The sequence below is a fragment of the Oryctolagus cuniculus genome, chromosome 17 (genome assembly GCF_051225735.1).
Source record: "Oryctolagus cuniculus isolate XC-2025 breed Fujian yellow rabbit chromosome 17, ASM5122573v1, whole genome shotgun sequence".
Lineage (NCBI taxonomy): Eukaryota > Metazoa > Chordata > Mammalia > Lagomorpha > Leporidae > Oryctolagus > Oryctolagus cuniculus.
The window spans coordinates 38,998,735-39,017,572 of record NC_142883.1 but is presented as its reverse complement, the minus strand read 5'-3'; the positions used below and the strand labels follow the sequence as shown (position 1 = coordinate 39,017,572).

Genomic DNA, 18,838 nt, shown 5'->3' with positions numbered 1-18,838 from the left:
TTTCTCATGGTGTTCATTTCACTTCAACGGGTTTCCTTTTAGGTGCTCGGTTAGTTGTCATCGATCAGGGAGAACATATGATATTTGTCATTTTGGACTGGCTTATTTTACTCAGCATGATATTTTCCAGATTCCTCCATTTTGTTGTAAATGACCAGATTTCATTGTTTTTTTTTTTTTTTTTACTGCTGTATAGTATTCCATAGAGCGCATATCCCATAATTTCTTTATCCAGTCATCTGTTGATGGGCATTTAGGTTGATTCCATGTCTCAACTATTGTGAATTGAGCTGCAACAAACATTGAGGTGCAAACAGCTCTTTTTTTTTTTCCCATTTAATTCCATTTGGATAAATTCCAAGGAGTGGGATGGCTAGGTCCTGTGGTAGTGCTATATTCAGGTTTCTGAGGACTCTCCAAACTGTCTTCCATAGTGGCTTTACCAGTTTGCATTCTCACCAACAGTGGATTAGCGTCCCTTTTTCCCCACATCCTCGCCAGCATCTTTTGTTAGTTGATTTCTGTATGTGAGCCATTCTAACTGGAGTGAGGTGAAACCTCATTGTGGTTTTGATTTGCAATTCCCTGATTGCTAGGGAACCATTCACAATTTAAAGAAGGAAAACTGGATGGGTGTTGTGGCACAGTGGGTTAAGTCACCGCTTGGGATGCCTGCATCTCAAATCTGAGCACCTGGATCGAGTCCTGACTCTCTGCTGCTGATCTAGCTTGCTGCATCCTGGGAGACAGCAGGTAATGGCTCGAGTCCTTCGGCATAGCAACACTGCTGCTGTCGTTTCACTCTCCAGTTGTATGGAATAGCCAGGACTGGGCTAAGCTAAAACCATGAGCTAGAAACTCAATCCTGATCTCCCACTTGGGGGGAAAGGGACCAAGCCCATGGGCCATCTTCCACTGCCTTCCTAGGTGCATTAGTAGGGAGCATGATCTGAAGCAGAGCAGAGGGACTTGAAACAGCCCTCAGATATGGGATTGGATGGTGGCATTGCAAGCAGTGGCTTAATTTTCTGAGCCAGTCTCATCATCTTACAACCGCTCTATGAGGTAGATGCTTTTATTGTCCCCCCCCCCTTTTTTTTGACAGGCAGAGTGGAGAGTGAGAGAGAGAGACAGAGAGAAAGGTCTTCCTTTGCCGTTGGTTCACCCTCCAATGGCCGCTGCCCCTGGCGCACTGCGGCCGGCGCACCGCGCTGATCCGATGGCAGGAGCCAGGTGCTTCTCCTGGTCTCCCATGGGGTGCAGGGCCCAAGCACTTGGGCCATCCTCCACTGTACTCCCTGGCCACAGCAGAGAGCTGGCCTGGAAGAGGGGCAACCGGGACAGAATCCGGCACCCCGACCGGGACTAGAACCCTGTGTGCCGGCGCCGTAAGGCGGAGGATTAGCCTAGTGAGCCATGGCGCCAGCTTATTGTCCTTTTTTTTACAGATAGGGAAGCTGAAGAAGAGAGTTTAAGGATGCGTGCTACATGACCACTATATGTTAGAAGTGCATAAGCAACGTGCTGTGGGTATTCTGAAGAGTCAGAATAACTGCTGTGACAATCAGAATAGCATTCCTGGGGCCGGCACTGTGGTGTAGTAGGTTAAGCTTCCGCCTGCAGCACTGGCTTCCCATATGGGTGCTGGTTCGAGTACCAGCTACTCCACTTCTGATTCAGCTATCTGCTAATGTGTCTGGGAAAGCAGCAGCAGCAGATCTCCCCAGTGCTTGGGCCTCTGCACCCTCATGGGAGACTTGGAAGAAGCTCCTGGCTTCGATTTGGCCCAGCTTTGGCTGTTGCGGCCATTTGGGGAGTGAACCAGCAGCTGGAAGACCTCTATCTCTCTCTCTAACTCTGCCTCCCAAGTAAATTAAAAAAAAAAAAAAAATAGAGTTCCAAGTGGCATGACAGGTGAGCTGTAACCAGTAAGAATGCATGAGGTTGAGAGGGAGATGGACGGGGAAAGGATACATCAGGCAGAGGAAACAGGTCCTGCAGAGGTCCATTTTCTTCACGTCTCACATCCCTAAAGTCCAAGGGCGGTCCTGAATGGTCTGGTACGGAAGACACTCCACTTTCCTCCATTCTTCCCTTGCATTTCTTCATGTCCTTCTACCCATCCCTGACACTCCTCACAGTTCTCATGTGCCTGTCACATGCTACCTTTCCATTCCACTGCCAGTCCAACCTAAGCTCTTCTTAACTCACAACTGGACCTTCTCAATAGCTTCTCCAGTTTCACTCTCTGCCCCTCTCCAACCAGAACAAAGTTGCAGACTGAGTTTTCTAACAAGCAGCTCAGACCACATAACCGCTTGGCCTTTGAAATCTTCAGTTCTCCCACCTTCTCCAGAGTAGCCTGAACTTCACAGCCAGCTGTCACCCTCCGCACAGCTTTGCCTTGTCTTCCCCGTCTCCTTACATTCCCCTTCTGAAACACTAACACTGGTCCTAAAACTTTGGTGTGAATCAGACTCACTCCTGGGGCATTTATTTAAATACACACGCCTGACTGCAACTCTATACGATTCGGCAGATCTGCGTTGGGTCCCAGACACTTTGGAGTTTTTGTTGTTTGCTTTTTTCCTGTGCTGGAGGACATCCCGTCTGTCAGATTCCTCTGAGTGTTCTAACAGCATTTTTGAGATGTACCCCACCGATTGGATCAATTTTACCCAAATCTGGTAATTTTCCCTAAGCTTTTTCGGTTATTTCAAGAGCTTCAATGGCTCCTCCCAGAGTCTCCTTATTGTCAAATCCCAACGATTCTTCAAGATGAAATGCCAGCTTTCCCCGCAGGAAGTCTGTCCTGCTCGCCTTTGCGCTTCATTGCTGTTTAGCTGCACTTTTCTTGTGGCACCTTTTGCTTATTTAACAAATGTCCGAGCCGGCCGCCAGCCAAACGGATTCCCCCTGTAGAGAGAGGAACATCTTCACCAGTGAGTCTGCCCAGTCCCTACCCTTCAGCCAGAATCCGGGACCAGCGCAACGAATACTATGGGTTCGCGGAAATGAATCAACTGTTCCCCCTAAAAGTCCAGGGCACCCGCACACTATCATTGGCCCAGATGCCCTTCCCCAGCTGTGCAACGACAAGGCACTGGCAAAACTCCGCCTAAAACTGGTCCGGAGGTCCGAGAGCAGGGGAATCCTGGCTGGGAAACAGGTCAGAGTGTGGAACACCACCGGCCTGGAACAAGCGACGCAGGAGGTGCGTCTGCGATCCCGCCAGCTCCACCCCCGAGGTTCGCCTTGGCCTTCGATTGGCTGCTCCACAAGCCCAAGCCCGCCTCACGTTCTCCACGTGACCCACTAGCCTCCGTGGGATTGGCTATCCGGCAAGTGCCGCGCTGGACTATGGGATGCTGGCCAGGCAGCGAGGCGGAGGGGAGGAGACGCGGCACGGTAGTGTGGACCGGAGTAAAGCCCCTGGCTCGAGACCTGGGCTATTATCATCCATTCTCTGCTGCCGGGCCAGGCCTAGTGAGAGGTTCTGGCGCATAGGAATTTTAGGAAGTAGCAGAGCGGGCTGTGGGTCTCTGCCGAGGTGTTTAGTTTGAGCCCTGGCTCCGGCCTTACTCGCCGCAAGGACGCCTTCAGTCTTTGCTGAAATTGGTAGGGTTGGGCCTTATTTTTATTTTTATTTTATTTAAGGGTCCACTGTATCTAGGCATTTGTTGTCCTGCGCGGGGAATGTGTGCAGAGCACCGTGGGGTAGAGGCTGTGGGGAGGAGGGCTTGGAGATGCTAGCGGTGTGGTCCTTAGCCGCGTGAAGTGTTAGAGGTAAGTCGACTTTATAAATTGTGCGGATCCTTTTCTAATCCAGGAGCTGGGGGCTTAGTAGGGAGGGTCGCTCATTTAGGAACTCATCCGTGTACCGGGCACCATTCACCATTCTGAGTGCGTTGGCTGCTAAGGCCAGTAGAACAGTCCTGGTTTTTTTTTTTTTTTTTTTTTTTTTTTTTTTTTTTTGGACAGGCAGAGTGGACAGTGAGAGAGAGAGACAGAGAGAAAGGTCTTCCTTTGCCGTTGGTTCACCCTCCAATGGCCGCCGCGGCCGGCGCGCTGCGGCCGGCGCACCGCGCTGATCCGATGGCAGGAGCCAGGAGCCAGGTGCTTTTCCTGGTCTCCCATGGGGTGCAGGGCCCAAGCACCTGGGCCATCCTCCACTGCACTCCCTGGCCACAGCAGAGGGCTGGCCTGGAAGAGGGGCAACCGGGACAGAATCCGGCGCCCCGACCGGGACTAGAACCCGGTGTGCCGGCGCCGCTAGGCGGAGGATTAGCCTAGTGAGCCGCGGCGCCGGCCCAGTCCTGGTTTTTTAGGAACTCGCTCGCTGTGATGGGGGACGGTGGAAGTAGTTCCGCGTGTGACGCTTGCTGTAGTGTAGAAAGAGCCTTGGGAGTCAGAAAAGGGTATGGCTGAGGGAGGTAGGGTCACTTAATAGAGAAGGTAACATTTGAGTAAAGTTTAAATCTGCGACCAGGCGTTCTCCCCGTTGAAAGAGCTGAGGGAAGGCATTCCAGGCAGAGCAGAGGACCAGGAACGGACATGGCTAGAGAGCATGGCCAGGGTTGCCCAGGGGCTTAAGATGAAGCAGTTAAGTAAGTAGAGGTTAGGCTTTTAAAGTTCTTTAAAAATTTCTTGTTCGGATTCGTATTTAGGTTAAAAAAATACAAAAGTGAAATACATACCACAAAATCGATAAAAATGTGCTTCCAGCATCAGAGGAAAGATGGTGGCTTGCTGGAACAAGGCTTCAGACAAAAGGTGACATTTGGGGAGGCTCACAGAGTGGAGAGGTCGGACTGAAGTACAGGAAAGGGAGGAAGGATTTTCTAGGTGCAGGACACAAGGTCAAATAGAGCAGGTGAGGACTAAGGACTAGTTTGGCTTGGTTAGACCAAAGTATATGTTAGGGCCATTAGGTCAGTTTTGAAACATCTCGAATGCTAAACAAAATCAGTTATTTCCCACACCATAGAGAGCAATTGAATGCTTGTAATGATGTAAGCACACCTCCAAATTTTAGAGTTAGTTTGTGCAATATTCGTAGTACATTGGATTGGAGAGAACCTGGAGGCAAGAGACCTATTGAGGTGGCATTATTGTCTGATTGAGGAAACATGGTGGGCTTTAAAGCCAGGCACTCACTGGTTCAGAGCTTGGCTGTCATCCAGAGTTTCAAGACTGTTGGCAGTTATTTAGGCTCTGTCGGCCAGTTTCACCTGTAGAGAATGATGAGCTAAATAAATGGGCACGCATAGATAGTAGGCACTTTATAGTTTCCATCTCTTTATAGAGCTCAGCTGCTGAGTGAACCCACACCACCAGCTGTCAGAGGATTATCAGTCTTTTGGCCCTTGTAAGTGTGTGGAGGCCCCAGAGTTGTCACTTATTGAGATTCAGGATCACGATGAAGGTATGGGCAGGGCGCTCTTTCATGTCAGCAATAGTAAACAACTAGAAGATGTCATTTGGAATAAATGCAGTCAGCTTTCTTTTCCAGGTTCAGAATTGCCCAGGCTTTTCCGTGCTTCCTTTATCTTGCTCATAGCCTCCCTCCCTCCTATCAGTAAATCTAAGGGTAGGAGCCTGGAGAACCTGAACTCAAGCCTTTTATTTAACTGGTGGTAAAATGTAAATCTGCTAGTCGGCCTCAGTTCTTTCCAGCTCTGCTGTTGATTTCCTAAGGACCTGTGGCAAATCATAGCCTCTCTGGGTCCCATGTAAAAATGTCATGACTTTTCTTAAATCTTTGTTGGCAGCAGAATTCCAAGTTGAATTGTATACTAAGTGACCTGGACTTCATAGAGGAATTTAGTAGAAAAACTTGTCTAAGTCCTCTGCATTAGAACTAAGCTAAAATTCCCTTTACAGACATTCCTGAGATTTTATCATGCATGGCTCATAACAAAGTTTTTGAACAGTAACTGCTCTCTCTCTCTCTTTTTTTTTTTTTTTTTAAAAGATGTGTTTGTTTGTTTGAGAGGCAGAGGCAGAGATCTTCCATCCTCTGGCTCACTCCCTAAATGGCCACAATGGCCAGAGCTGGGCCGATCTGAAGCCACGAGCTTCTTCCAGGTCTCTCATGTGGGTGCAAGAGCCCAAGCATTTGGGCCATCTTCTGCTTTCCCAGGCCGTAGCAGAGAGCTGCATCGGAAGTGCAGGTGGTGGCCCCAGTAGCTGCTTCTTAATCTTTTGTGCTTCAAAAACAAAATACTTAAACTGGTTCATGTTTGCATTTTTATTTAGTGGGGTTGCTTAAAGCAAAGCATAGAAGATAATAGATTTATTGAAAACCTGTGGGGGCTGATGTTGTGGTGGAGCAGGTAAAGTCACTGCCTGCAGCACCAGCATCCCATATGGGTGCCGGTTGGAGTCCGGGCTGCTCTACTTCTGTCCAGCTCTCTGCCATGGCCTGGGAAAGTAGTACAACATGGCCCAGGTGCTTGGACCCCTGCATTCACATCGGAGACCTGGAAGAAATTCCTGGCTTCGGATTGGCCCAGCCCTGGCTTTTGCAACCATTTGGGGAGTGAACCAGTGGTGGGAGACTCTCTCTCTGCCTCTCTAACTCTTTCGAATAAACAAATAAAAAAAAAAAAAAAAAAGGAGAGGCCCCCCCCTTCCCCCTTTTTCTGTAAGCAAGCCTGAATTTTTCTTTCTTTTTTTTTTTTTTTTTTTTTTGACAGGCAGAGTGGACAGTGAGAGAGAGAGAGACAGAGAGAAAGGTCTTCCTTTGCCGTTGGTTCACCCTCCAATGGCCGCCGCCCCTGGCGCACTGCGGCCGGCGCACCGTGCTGATCTGATGGCAGGAGCCAGGTGCTTCCCCTGGTCTCCCATGGGGTGCAGGGCCCAAGCACTTGGGCCATCCTCCACTGCACTTCCGGGCCACAGTAGAGAGCTGGCCTGGAAGAGGGGCAACTGGGACAGAATCCGGTGCCCTGACCGGGACTAGAACCCGGTGTGCCGCCGCCGCTAGGTGGAGGATTAACCTACTAAGCCGCGGCGCCGGCCCCTGAATTTTTCTTAGATGTGAAAATAGTGAGTTGGACTGTTGCTTGGTAACAAAGAACCGAACGCAATGATGAGTGAAGTATAGTCTGACCTGGTATTGCCACTGTTTCAAAGTTGGCTTTGACCAGGGTATGATCCCTTAATCTTCTCTCTGAGCTGATTCTGGTTGTGGTATTTCCACACAGATGTATTCTAACCTATTTGGATACTGGTTTTATTACATGGTAAAAGTGTTTCTGTGACACTCCTTTGAATTACTGATACTTTCATGTTTTCTTCCTTCCTTAGGCTGTGGTGAGAAGTCTGGCTCTAAAATCTTCGTGGAGAACTACATCATTTCAATCCTGAATCTGGTTCAGTTTCTCTATTGACTTACTGTTGTATTAAAAATGTATTGCTAAATTAACTCTGGTGTTTGTTTTGGTATAAACCTTTCAAGTTTGGGCCTTTGTTCTGTGGCACAGTGGGTTAAGCTGCTGCCTGAGATGCCAGCATCCTATGTGGGCGCTGGTTCCTGTCCCGGCTGCTCCACTTCCTATCCAACTCCCTGCTAATGGCCTGGAAAAAGAAGATGGCTTGAGTGCTTGGTCCTCTGCCACCCACATGGGAGACGTGGATCTGGCTTCTGGCTCCTGGCTTCAGCTTGGCCCCACCCTGGCTGTTGGCGCCATTTGGAGAGTGAACCCATAGATGGACACTCCCTGTCTCTCTTTCAAATAAATCTTTAACAAAAAAACCCGTACAAGAAGCTTAAAATCCATTATGCTCTTACAGTAGATAAAGGCTTTAATATTTAAAATCTGTAGGATATCCCATTACAAAATTTAGCTTTATATTCTTTGTGCTATCAGAAAATGTCTTCAGAATTGCTGAAATTAATTAAAAAAACTGTCTTGGCAAAGACAAATTATTTTCATTGTCCTATTGGTTTTTTTTTTTTTTTTTTTTTTTTTTTTTTTTTTTTTTTGACAGGCAGAGTGGACAGTGAGAGAGAGACAGAGAGAAAGGTCTTCCTTTTTACCGCTGGTTCACCCTCCAATGGCCGCCACGGCTGGCGCACCGCACTGATCCGAAGCTGGGAGCCAGGTGCTTCTCCTGGTCTCCCTTGCGGTGCAGGGCCCAAGCACTTGGGCCATCCTCCACTGCACTCCCTGGCCACAGCAGAGAGCTGGCCTGGAAGAGGGGCAACCAGGACAGAATCTGGCGCCCCGACCGGGACTAGAACCCAGTGTGCCAGCGCCTCAGGCGGAGGATTAGCTTATTGAGCTGCAGTGCTGGCCCGTGTTTTTTTTTTTTTTTTTTTTTAACCCATGTTTACTGCAACCTGCCAATGCAGTGACATATTTTTTATATAAGGAATTTAAGCGTTTCTGATAATAAGGCTTAATTTTGAGTATTGGAATAAAGTTTTTTACTTATATGAAAGATTAAGACAAAGAGATCCTCTGACTACTGATTCACTCAGCAAATGCCCACAATAGCTTGCCTTGGGCCAAGGAGAAACACAGAGCCTAGAACTCAATCTGGGTCTCCCATGAGGGTAGCAGGGACCCAACAGAGTCGTTCTCTGCTACCACCCTGGGTGCATATCAGCAGGAAGCTGGAGCAGAAGTGGAGGAGCTGGGACTCAAACCAGGCACTCTGAGGATGAAGGTATCCTAAGTGGTGTGGCAACTGCAGCATCCAGTGCTTACCTTCTGTCCCAATTACTGGATTAGCGAAAAGCAAAAATTTGAATCAATACACAAATACCTCAAAAAGCCACAGTAGTATGAATGAAAATTTATTGTAAATACCTCAAGTAATCTTTTAAGTTTACACATTATCCTGCTAACATGGAACAGTTCTTTGTTAGAAACATTCTTAAAATTGATTTAAATGTTTTAGTAATAGCCAGAATAATTCATGCCAGTTTAGCAAACTCTTAATAGCAAGCAGAAAAAGCTTATTAAAAGATCCTTTCTTTACACAGTTAAGTATTTTACTTCATATGTTTTTATTAGCTTTGCTTTCACACTGACATCTTCAGACTATGTTTATGTAAACAATCTCTGTTTTAACCGGTTTCCCAATAAAAGACATGTATGGCTCAGAAAAGAATCTTAAAAATCTGATAAACTGTCCCAAACGTCACTGGGTCACAGTGTACAGCAGGAGCATTGTTCTGTAGTGCTCTGAGTGTTTCTGTGAAGAGCAGGTGCACATTTCACATTGTTTGGTAAAACCACCACTTCAGGAGGCAGATAAATGCTTTCTTTTACCACCCACTTCATGAAGTCTAACCTGAGTTTTTTCCTGAGAACTTCTATTGCTCTTAATTTAGAAAAGGATAGAAAAACCTTCCCCTAGTTATCCTTATATCCCCTGCCAATCTCAAGTCTCCTACTTAAACCAGCTTGGTCATTTGTAAGTAGGGGTCTAGAGAGTAGACTAAACAGTTAGGATCAAATGGGTCTGTCCTTTTAAAAAGAGATTCTTACAGTTGTTTGAAGTTCATAGTTATCAGTTGAGGCTGAGAAGAATGTGCTATGTGCCATTCTGAAAACCAGCCCTGGGGCCTTGCAGTGCAGCCCCTAGGAAGGAAGGTGCTCAGTCCCTTCAGTTCTCAGGGGAGTACAGTTTGATCAGATGTTGTACTTCGGTAGGATAGCCTGTGATGGGACAGGCTTGGTGACTCCTCACATAGTTAAACACACAGCGGTAACAAAACACATAGCCAGATGTGGCAAGAACGGTATCATTCACTCGGGTTTTACGACACAGTGGGCACACTGTCTTCAATTTAGGTAACAGAGGGGAATCAGAGTTGTAGTCTAGGTGTACAGGGGGTGGTGGAGTAGGCAGGGCAGTCAGTGATTTGATGGTTTCTTGATTTTCCGATGAGTACCACCAGTCCAGGAACTGCAGGAAAAATACGCCCACAGAAAGGCCAGTGGAGAGGGATATGGCCACGCCCCCCACAGCTTTCTTTAGAGTGGACTTAATCTGCTCACTGATGCTGTTGGGAGAAGAACAGAGGCAAAGAGACTTTAGGCATAATCACTGAGTGACCAACAAATGCAGTGATCACAGGTTTGGCATTTGAATAGGTGTGAGATTGGCACTTCCTTAAGGATCCATCCTAAGCAATCCCTTTCTGATCTTAATGTTTGAGGGGTACAGAATTTAAGCTTTGTTTTTAATGACAAAGGGTCAGGGTTTTGTTTTGAGGAAGAAATTAAGTGGAGAATTTTTCTATGGAAGATAATGCAACCAGAAAAAGAAACAACTAACACATGAGCTCAGCAGCACTGAGCAATGTGTACCTTTAAACATGTAGAATACACAGTAGCTAGAAGTGACACAGCATCAAAGAACACAGCTGTTAGAACTGTACTGCCGGCCAGCGCCGCGGCTCACTAGGCTAATCCTCCGCCTTGCGGCGCTGGCACACTGGGTTCTAGTCCCGGTCGGGGCGCCGGATTCTGTCCCGGTTTCCCCTCTTCCAGGCCAGCTCTCTGCTGTGGCCAGGGAGTGCAGTGGAGGATGGCCCAAGTGCTTGGGCCCTGCACCCCATGGGAGACCAGGAGAAGTACCTGGCTCCTGCCTTCGGATAGGCGCGGTGCGGATAGGCGGCCACTGGAGGGTGAACCAACGGCAAAGGAAGACCTTTCTCTCTGTCTCTCTCACTGTCCACTCTGCCTGTCAAGAAAAAACAAAAAACAAAAAACAAACAAAAAACAAAAAAAAAAAACAAAACCTGTACTGCCCTCACCTGAATCTCAGCTCTGCAACCTTCCAGCTATGTGGCATTGGCAAGGTAGTCAGCTGTTATGGATTAGTTTCCTCAACCTCATTGGTTTGTGATGAGGATTGAGCTAACAGAAATGGACCTTGTATGATAAAGGTGACCAGGATGTTGGTCCTTGTTTTAAGGACAAATAACTTTTCTATGATTCTCTCAAATAACTCAAAGGAGACAGGGTGGTAAATTTCCTGAAACTGGGAATCTTAGAATTTATTAATCAAAGCTTTTCTTGAAATGTTAAGGCCTTACCTCTTTGCCGGTTGCTGGATCTTGCTGGCTTCAGCCAGTTTGTGCTCCAGAGCTTGAATATCCTGAACCGTCAGTCGACCTAGCCGAACGCCAGCCAGCTGCAGCAGCGGCGAGTGATGCTGAGCTTTCCCTAGGATGTAGCGAAGCTGCTGTACGAGAAACCAGCCCTCCCATGCCATGTTAACGAATGGATAGGCTGCCAGGAAGGCTCTGTAAAACCGTTTCCAGTGAGAAGAAGGGGGATGGATGGAATATTCATCCTCTTCTCGCAGGCTAGAAACCAGCTTCTCCAGCTTCACTTTCAGGTATGGAAGAAGAACCAGGAACATGACCGATTTCCACAGCTGCTGCCTGGGGAGACCAGCACTGGCCAGCCGCTGAACTGCGTGTGTGTCTCGCATGACAATCCTCTTTAAGCCATAAAAGTTTTCAGAAAAGGAGGCACTGGTTTTAGATAGATAGTGCTGCTGAAGCAGAAGATCCAGCAGAGTAAAGATCTCATCAAACCATCGCCACAAGAAGCCATAGTAGGCAGGGTTTGATTCTGCAAGAACCTGAGTCAAAGTAAATGGACAGGTGAAATTAATTCCATCCCACACTACTGAGCTTTTTATTTAAAATTATCTTTTCCCCTCTGAATTCTACACACTTTCAGCTTAAACAAGTCATTTGGGTCCCACCCTAACCTCCCTGAAGTGCTAAGTATTCAGGTATTCAGTACAGAGCTTCACCTAGAACAGTGACTCAGTAACGTCTAAGACATAGGATATGAATTCTATGCAAATTGGTTATTTCAAACCCGAGGCTACCAAATAAACACAACTCACTGGGTTGGTTTCTACCCACTGGTCCTAAGAACCTTCCGAGAATACCTTACCTTGACCACGTGCTGAAGCGCAGGTCTCACTGCTGTCATTAAACTGTCCTGTGCTACCACCTCAAAGATGGAAGGTTGGTCATCGGCCACAGAAGCAGTTGTGATGTGCGCCCCGTGCTCAGCCATGGTTTCCCCACCAACTCTCTCGTTAGCATGAAAATTTTTTCTTTTTGTATCAAATGCTCAGTCTTAAAGGTAATCTTTCTGCGTAATTACTCCAAACTCCAGTTTTACAGGCAAAATTGAACTGGAGAAAATAGACCCAGAGGTGAAGAGAGGGGGCAGAGGAGAGGGGTCTGAAACTGAGGTCAGGAAAGACGTTAACTCGGACCTGGTTTGTGGAAAGGGGTATGTGGGGAGAAGGTGACTTGTCAAATGCTGCACCCCACAAGGCAGAACATGATTTGGAGGGACAGCTACGGGCGAAGGAGCGCTGTCCACGAGCGGGGTCCTGGAGCTGCGAACCCGGGACCCTCAATCGCGGTGGCTCAAAATCTCGCTGGCTGGGAAGGATCAGGAGAGCCAACGCGGGCCGGGGACGCGACGGCCGGCTCCAGCTGCGGGCTGGGAAGCACCGTCGCCCACGGCCGTCCTTGCGCGCTGACCGCGGGCACGGAGGAGCCCCCGACACCACGCTTGAGGAGAGGTCTCCGCTTTATGACAGAGCCGCACCCGGAAATGGAAACCTCCGGGACCCAGCGGAAGAGAGGCGCTCTAGGCCCGCAAGAGGCCCTGACACCGGAAGTTGGGGACTCTATGACCCCGCCGCACTTCCGCCGCCGCCTCGCTGGCTTTAAAGGAGGCGCCCGCTGACTCTTCTGGGCGCCGACTTGTCGACTGTGTTGCACTTCCTTGCAGGGTCGGCAGCGTAGCTTCGGTGGAAAACCGTCGCTCTGAACTCTCTGGAGCCTTTCTGACGAGGCGGTTGGCGCCACGCCCGGAGCCGGAACCTGCTGCTGAGCTGGGTGTTGGCGCAGGGAGAGGGGCAGGAGAAGCGCCGGCGCTTTCCGCTCTCGCCTGGGCGGAGGTGGTTAAGGGCGTGGGGCCACAGAGCGGGAGAAGGAATCTTACGTGGTCGGTAGCGATTATAAAGAAAAATTACCAGGACGACGAAGGGCCTGTTCGTCAGAGCCCGGCACGGTGGCTTTGTACGCGGGCTGGCAGCTTAACTGGCTTCCAGGTGTCCGTTAGATTCAAGCGTACCCTGGCCGCGGACGCGAACGGGGCTGACAGACCTGCCTGGGTTTCCGTCTGTATACCCAGCTCGGGTCTGCCTCACGACTGCAAACTACAAAGCCCATTCAAGTTTGCATCGTTTGAGTCGCTGGTACAGGTGTGTTGGAGTTTTTTTTTTTCTCCAGATGTACTGGAGTTTCGTTAATTTTTTTAATGTTTTTTTTTTTCCTCCGCCCCACCCCCCTCAGGTGTAGCCTCTTCCCCACCCCTGGGCTAAATAGCTAGAAATAAAAGGTATTATTCACTGCGCTAAGGACCTCACGGCATAAAGATAAACTGGTTTGCATGAGAACTCTGAAATACAGAGTTTGCGTTTAGTTTGTTTCAATAGGCGAGAAATAATTCATGCACATTGCTCTTAATGGTAGTTTTAACATGTATCTTTTTACTCTACCAAAATACCTGTCAAAGACACACATGGGATCATGATTTATATTATATACAGACTTACCAAACAAACAGGAAAAATACAAAAGAGGAATAGCATCAATTAAAAAGTGGGGAATTAGGCCGGTGCCACGGCTCAATAGGCTAATCCTCTGCCTGTGGCGCCGGCACACTGGGTTCTAGTCCCGGTCGGGGCGCCGGTTCTGTCCCCGTTGCTCCTCTTAAGGTTCAGCTCTCTGCTGTGGCCAGGGAGTGCAGTGGAGGATGGCCCAAGTACTTGGGCCCTGTACCCCATGGGAGACTAGGAGAAGCACCTGGCTCCTGGCTTCGGATCAGCGTGGTGTGGCGGCCTTGGGGGTGAACCAACGGAAGAGGAAGACCTTCCTCCTCTCTCTCTCTCACTGTCTACTCTGCCTGTCAAAAAAAAAAAAAAAAAAAAAAAAAAAAAAAAAAAAAAAGGAAATTAGCTACATATAGTAACAAAAAGGCTAATTTAAATACAAAGTTTTTTTTAGGAGTTTATGAAGTAGCTCAGGAAATAAGAAAGGCCATCCCTGACAGAAGAGGATCTGTAGCGTCCTTTTTCTTTAGCAGGAATTACCAGAGCTGTGTCATTCAACCGTGGAGGATGAGACCTGTCTCTCATGTTCTCACGAATGCTGTTCAGCCAATTTTTGTTTGTCATTGTGCTCATCACTCAAATTCCAGTGAACCAGTATCTAGATTCACGTTTTCTTTCTACAGCCACACTCACCCAGAGGAGGGCAAGGCATGTTTATTCATAGTGGAGGCTACCCCAAAAGTAAACACGTTATTACATGAGAAGAGGCATTTAAAGGAATATGTCCAGTATTAGTCAACAAACCTCATGAAGGATCCTATTCTCTGTAGTGTAAAGGAGATAAGATGCTCAAAAAGTGACTGCCCTCAGGTTAAAAGGCAGCAAGAGCCGTGAGATATATTAATTTGGCATGAGTTTGGAGAAGAAATATCTACCAACTGGGAAAAATAAGGCAGTTCTAAATCTGTTGAACAGAAGGCAAATATATTGTCCTATGTAACCAAGCAATGGGAAGAACAGTGTTTCTGACCTCAGCTTCTCCCTGGCAGGTAAATACAATGACGTGACCCAGTATCTCCTGGACTCCATGTCATAACATGTTCACTTAAAAAGTTCAGTGGCTACGTTAGGCCTCACAGGATGAGTACATCTCGGGTAATTCACAGCAGTGGTGAAGGCCTTCCCAGGGTAAGGGAGTAGCAGAGAGTGAGTATAGAGAGGAAATTTGTTTTCTTAAAACATAAAGCAATAGGACTAGTAGAGGTGTGCTGAGAAGTAGATTCAGGTAGTTTTAGAGGGCTTAGATGCTAATTTTAGACCTTATCTGTGCACACTCATCCACCTATTCAGTATCTATCGAGGACCTTCTGTGTGCCAACCATTATGTTCAGTGCTGGGCCCCTCAATTTTAAACATTTTTTTTTTCTGGTGACATCTTTATGAAATCCACCTCTTTCTGCTGAGAGTTATACCTGGAACCAATTTTTTCTAACATTCTCCACCCACTTATGATTTGTTTAATTTTAGTAGGTCGTAAATATAGAATTAACAGTTGGTGTGGTTAATAATTGAGTGATGAAGTTTGGGGATAGATCAAGGATACAGTTAGTTATATGAGTACAAAAGATAGTTAAGGGCTGGTGTTGTGGCAGAGGAGTAATGCTGCCTCCTGGCATCCCATATGGGTACCAGTTCAATTCTTAGCTGCTCCACTTCTGATCCAGAAGCTGCTAATTGTGTGTGGGAAAGCAGCAGAAGATGGACCAAGTGCTTAGGCCCCTGCACCCATATGGGAGACCAGGAAGAAGTTCTTGGATCCTGGCTTTGGTCTGGCCCAGCCTGGACCATTGCAGCCTTTTGGGAAGTTGAATCAGTGGCTGGGCTGGAATTCTCTCTCTCTCTCTCTCTCTCTCTCTCTCTCTCTCTCCATCTGTTCCTCTCTCCAACTCTGCCTTTCAAAGAAAATAAAATCAGTCTTAAAATAGTTAAACCCATGGTATTGCTAAAGGGTTAGTGTGAAAATGTATGACTGTAGAACTACAAAATATCATTGCCATTCTCTCCCTCAAATGCCACCCATTTTAAAAATATATATTTATTTGAAAGGCAGAGCAACAGAGTGAGAGGGAGAGAGAGAATCTCCCATCCACTGGTTCACTTCCCAGATGGCTAAAACAACAGCTAGGACTGGGCCAGGCTGGGCTGGAGCCAACAGCCAGGAACACCGTCTGGGTCTTTCACGTGAGTGGCGAGGGCCCAAGCACTTGGGTCATCTTAAGCTTCCTTTGTAGGTGCATTAGCAGGAAGCAGGATCTGAAGTTGGGCAGCTAGGACTCAAACTAGCACTCTGATATGGGCTGCCATTGCCACGCTACCCTCTCAGATACCTTCCTATATATCTTCCCTCTTCATTCATGCTTTCTTAGGCATTATCCATAACTCTTTATTCCTCATCTCCAATTCATCATCAAACTTCTACAGCATGGCTTATGTTTTCCCAGCTCTAGTGATCACAGCAATAATTTCTAACACAGTGTTGTTGAATACTGTGGTCACTTTTCAGCCCTTCCTTCTCATTATAGCAACTGATATTGTTGACCACTTATTCCTAAATATATTTATTCCACATATACTAACATACATTTCTGGGGGAGGCTAGGCCTCAGGGATACAAGAGTGAACAGATTGGTTTATATTCTACTTTCATGAAACCCTGAAAACATCCTACAACATCATAGCCTCCTGCTTTTCCTTCTACCTCTTGGATTATTCCTCAGTTTTTTACCACTCAGACATCTTCACCCGAACTCATCACTTCCCTATCATTCCTCAAACCTGCGGCATCTATTTTCAGTGACTAGAGCCACAATTCAATCCTTGACCAAACCCAGAATGGACATTATATTCCTAGTGTCAGACTTCCTGGGTTCAAATCTTAATTCTGCCATGCAACCTTCCTGGATCTCTGTAAAACAGGGGCAGTAATAACTACCTGGTTATCAAGTTGTGAGGATTTAAACATACACTGAAGTCCTTAGAACAGCTGATAGGTAACAAATGCTCAATGAATATTCCCTAGATTGATATTTAAGCCACCACCATCCTGTAGCTGATCTCCCTGGTGAGCCTGCTTTATTTAAATAGAGTTGGATCTCTTGTACAGTTCCTGACCAAAGTAGCCTTCCATAAATATTTGTTGAATTAATAGTGGAGTGGGAGAAGACAGAGATGGGTAGAAGTACCCAGGAGGTAAACAGTCACAAAAGGGGGAGATCAACCAATACTTTCACCAAAAAGTGGAGAAAGATGAGATCTGAAAAGCTTTTGGAATGATGGTGAATTTTGAAAACAGCACTTATTCATACTTTCTTAAGACACATACACTTCTTACAGAAAGATGTGGGAAATCCAAGGAAATATAAAGAAAATAACTTTGTAAACCACCAAGCAGATAGAACCACTGTTATAGTTGTACATACTTATATTTCTCTCAATTTGGAGTTTTATATTTTATTTTTTCCTTAATATTGCAAAGCATTTTTCTTTATCATTAAGGATTTTTCAAAAATATGATTTACCAAGCATTTTCAGTGTTAGAATTAAATACACGTTCACTGCAGAACATTTGAAAAGCATAGAAAAATATTAGGAGGAAATTAAAACTCTGATCCTCCAGCTCTCTCCTATGGCCTGGAAAAGCAGCAGAAGATGGCCCAAATACTTGGGCCCCTGCACTCATGTGGGAGAGTGGGAAGAAGCTTCTGGCTCCTGGCTTCTGATTGACGTAGCTCTGACCGTTGGGGCCAACTGGGGAGTGAACCAGCGGATGGAAGATCTCTCTCTTTCTTTCTCTCTCACTCTCTCTGCCTCTTTGTAACTCTGCATTTCAAATAATAAATCTTTAACAAAAACTCTGCTCATCCAGCAATAATCAGTTTTAACATTCTGTTGAACATTTTTCTAGCCCCTCCTTTTTTTTTTTTTTTAAGGAAATTTATTTATTTGAAAGACAGAGGTCTTCCATCTCTGGTTCATTCCCCAAATGGCCACAATGGCCAGAGCTGAACCAATCCGAAGCCAGGAGCCCGGAGCTTCTTCCTGGTCTCCCACGTGGGTGCAGGGGTCATCCTCTGCTGCCTTCCCAGGTACGCTAGCAGGGAGTTGGATGGGAAGTGGAGCAGCCAGGACTTTAGCTGACGCCCATATGGGATGCCAGCACTGCAGCCTGGGGTTTTAATCTGCTGCGCCATAGTGCCAGCCCCTATTTTTCCAGCCTTTTTGCATATGCAGTCATGTCGCAGGTATTGTTTTGTGTACTTTTTAAGCTTAACCGTTTTATCAAGATTTTCTTGCATTATAAAATATTCTTCGACAACATTATACAGTTCTCTAATTTATCACAAATGTTTAATTTCCAACTTCTCCTATGTTAATAACAGCATAATAATACATAAGTGTTATATGAAGTCTTTATATACTTCAAATTACTTCCTGCAGAATGAAACTTCAAAATATTTTATTTTGATACTCCCAGAATTGATGGGCAAAAATTTGGAAGAAAAAACCCCAACCCTCTCTCTTCTCCCTCACACCCTCACATAAACCTTAGGGAGAGCCTGGTTCGCTGACAGTTTCCTGCGCCCTCGTCAACTTTTTCCTCCAGTTTTAGATCTTAGAATCTAGGGCGTAGTTCCCGAAAGCGCCTTACTTTTGTGTTAGTAGGTCTACTACATTCTCAGCATAGTGCTTCTTTATCTCATTTAAGCTTCACAAGACAAGAAGACTAAGGTTATTAAACTACTTTCCCAGTCGCACCGGGGCAGGGAATTGAACTCACGAACTCACATGATGCCGCCTCAACCTCTTTTCCTCGCATCACTGCCTATGAGTTCTGGGCTGGATCACTGTTGTTTTCTGCTGGACCGCCTGCCAGGGAAATTAGCCGATGTTTTAATTTTTTTTTAATAGAAGGGAACAGGATACTTCAATTCCTTGCGAGGAAACAATTCCAGCGAATTTCAGCTTGTTTAATATATCCCTTGGAATAGCCATTAACCATCCTCTGAGGCCCAGGTCTCCAAGCCTTGCCTGAACCAAGGCTGGGTGGGGGAGGGGAGGGCAGGACGCTTTTTCGTCTCCAAGGTAACGGGTCGCCGCCTTTCTGGTTCTCCCGCGCACTCCGACGACGTCACGCGGCGAGGTTCTCTGACGTCAGGGT

At 46.8% G+C, this 18,838-nt stretch overlaps 1 protein-coding gene, 1 long non-coding RNA gene and 1 other non-coding gene across 5 annotated transcripts; 2 read left to right on the top strand and 1 right to left on the bottom strand.

Annotated features, from left to right (window-relative positions):
* Nucleotides 1–3,340: 3,340 nt before the first annotated feature.
* Nucleotides 3,341–7,429, top strand: LOC103351520 (uncharacterized). 2 transcript variants are annotated; one of them, XR_016223830.1, is made up of 3 exons: nucleotides 3,363–3,618; nucleotides 5,306–5,425; nucleotides 7,312–7,429. It is a non-coding gene; the product is annotated as an uncharacterized LOC103351520 (long non-coding RNA). The 2 variants fall into 2 exon arrangements; XR_016223829.1 differs by lacking the exon at nucleotides 5,306–5,425 and having other exon boundaries at nucleotides 3,341–3,618.
* LOC127484525 (Z30 small nucleolar RNA) lies at nucleotides 7,086–7,182 on the top strand. The gene has a single exon (XR_007911586.1). It is a non-coding gene; the product is annotated as a Z30 small nucleolar RNA (small nucleolar RNA).
* Nucleotides 7,430–8,790: 1,361 nt separating the features above from the next.
* PEX12 (peroxisomal biogenesis factor 12) lies at nucleotides 8,791–18,821 on the bottom strand. Of its 2 annotated transcripts, XM_089317388.1 has the most exons (4): nucleotides 18,466–18,821; nucleotides 13,624–13,973; nucleotides 11,060–11,613; nucleotides 8,791–10,021 (listed from the first exon to the last, which is right to left on the bottom strand). In XM_089317388.1, the coding sequence occupies exons 2-4, from the start codon at nucleotides 13,657–13,659 to the stop codon at nucleotides 9,622–9,624; spliced, it is 990 nt and encodes a 329-aa protein (XP_089173514.1). In that variant the 5' UTR covers nucleotides 13,660–13,973; nucleotides 18,466–18,821; the 3' UTR covers nucleotides 8,791–9,621. The 2 variants fall into 2 exon arrangements, with proteins under 2 accessions (XP_089173514.1, XP_002719284.2); XM_002719238.5 differs by lacking the exons at nucleotides 13,624–13,973; nucleotides 18,466–18,821 and adding an exon at nucleotides 11,937–12,669.
* Nucleotides 18,822–18,838: the final 17 nt, after the last annotated feature.

Coding starts and splice junctions, on each gene's coding strand:
- PEX12 (XM_002719238.5), bottom strand. CDS start 12,062: ATGGCTGAGCACGGGGCGCACATCACAACTGCTTCTGTGGCCGATGAC. Junction 11,614..11,936: donor CGCTTCAGCACGTGGTCAAG/GTAAGGTATTCT, acceptor ACTTTGACTCAG/GTTCTTGCAGAATCAAACCC. Junction 10,022..11,059: donor ATCCAGCAACCGGCAAAGAG/GTAAGGCCTTAA, acceptor TTCTCCCAACAG/CATCAGTGAGCAGATTAAGT.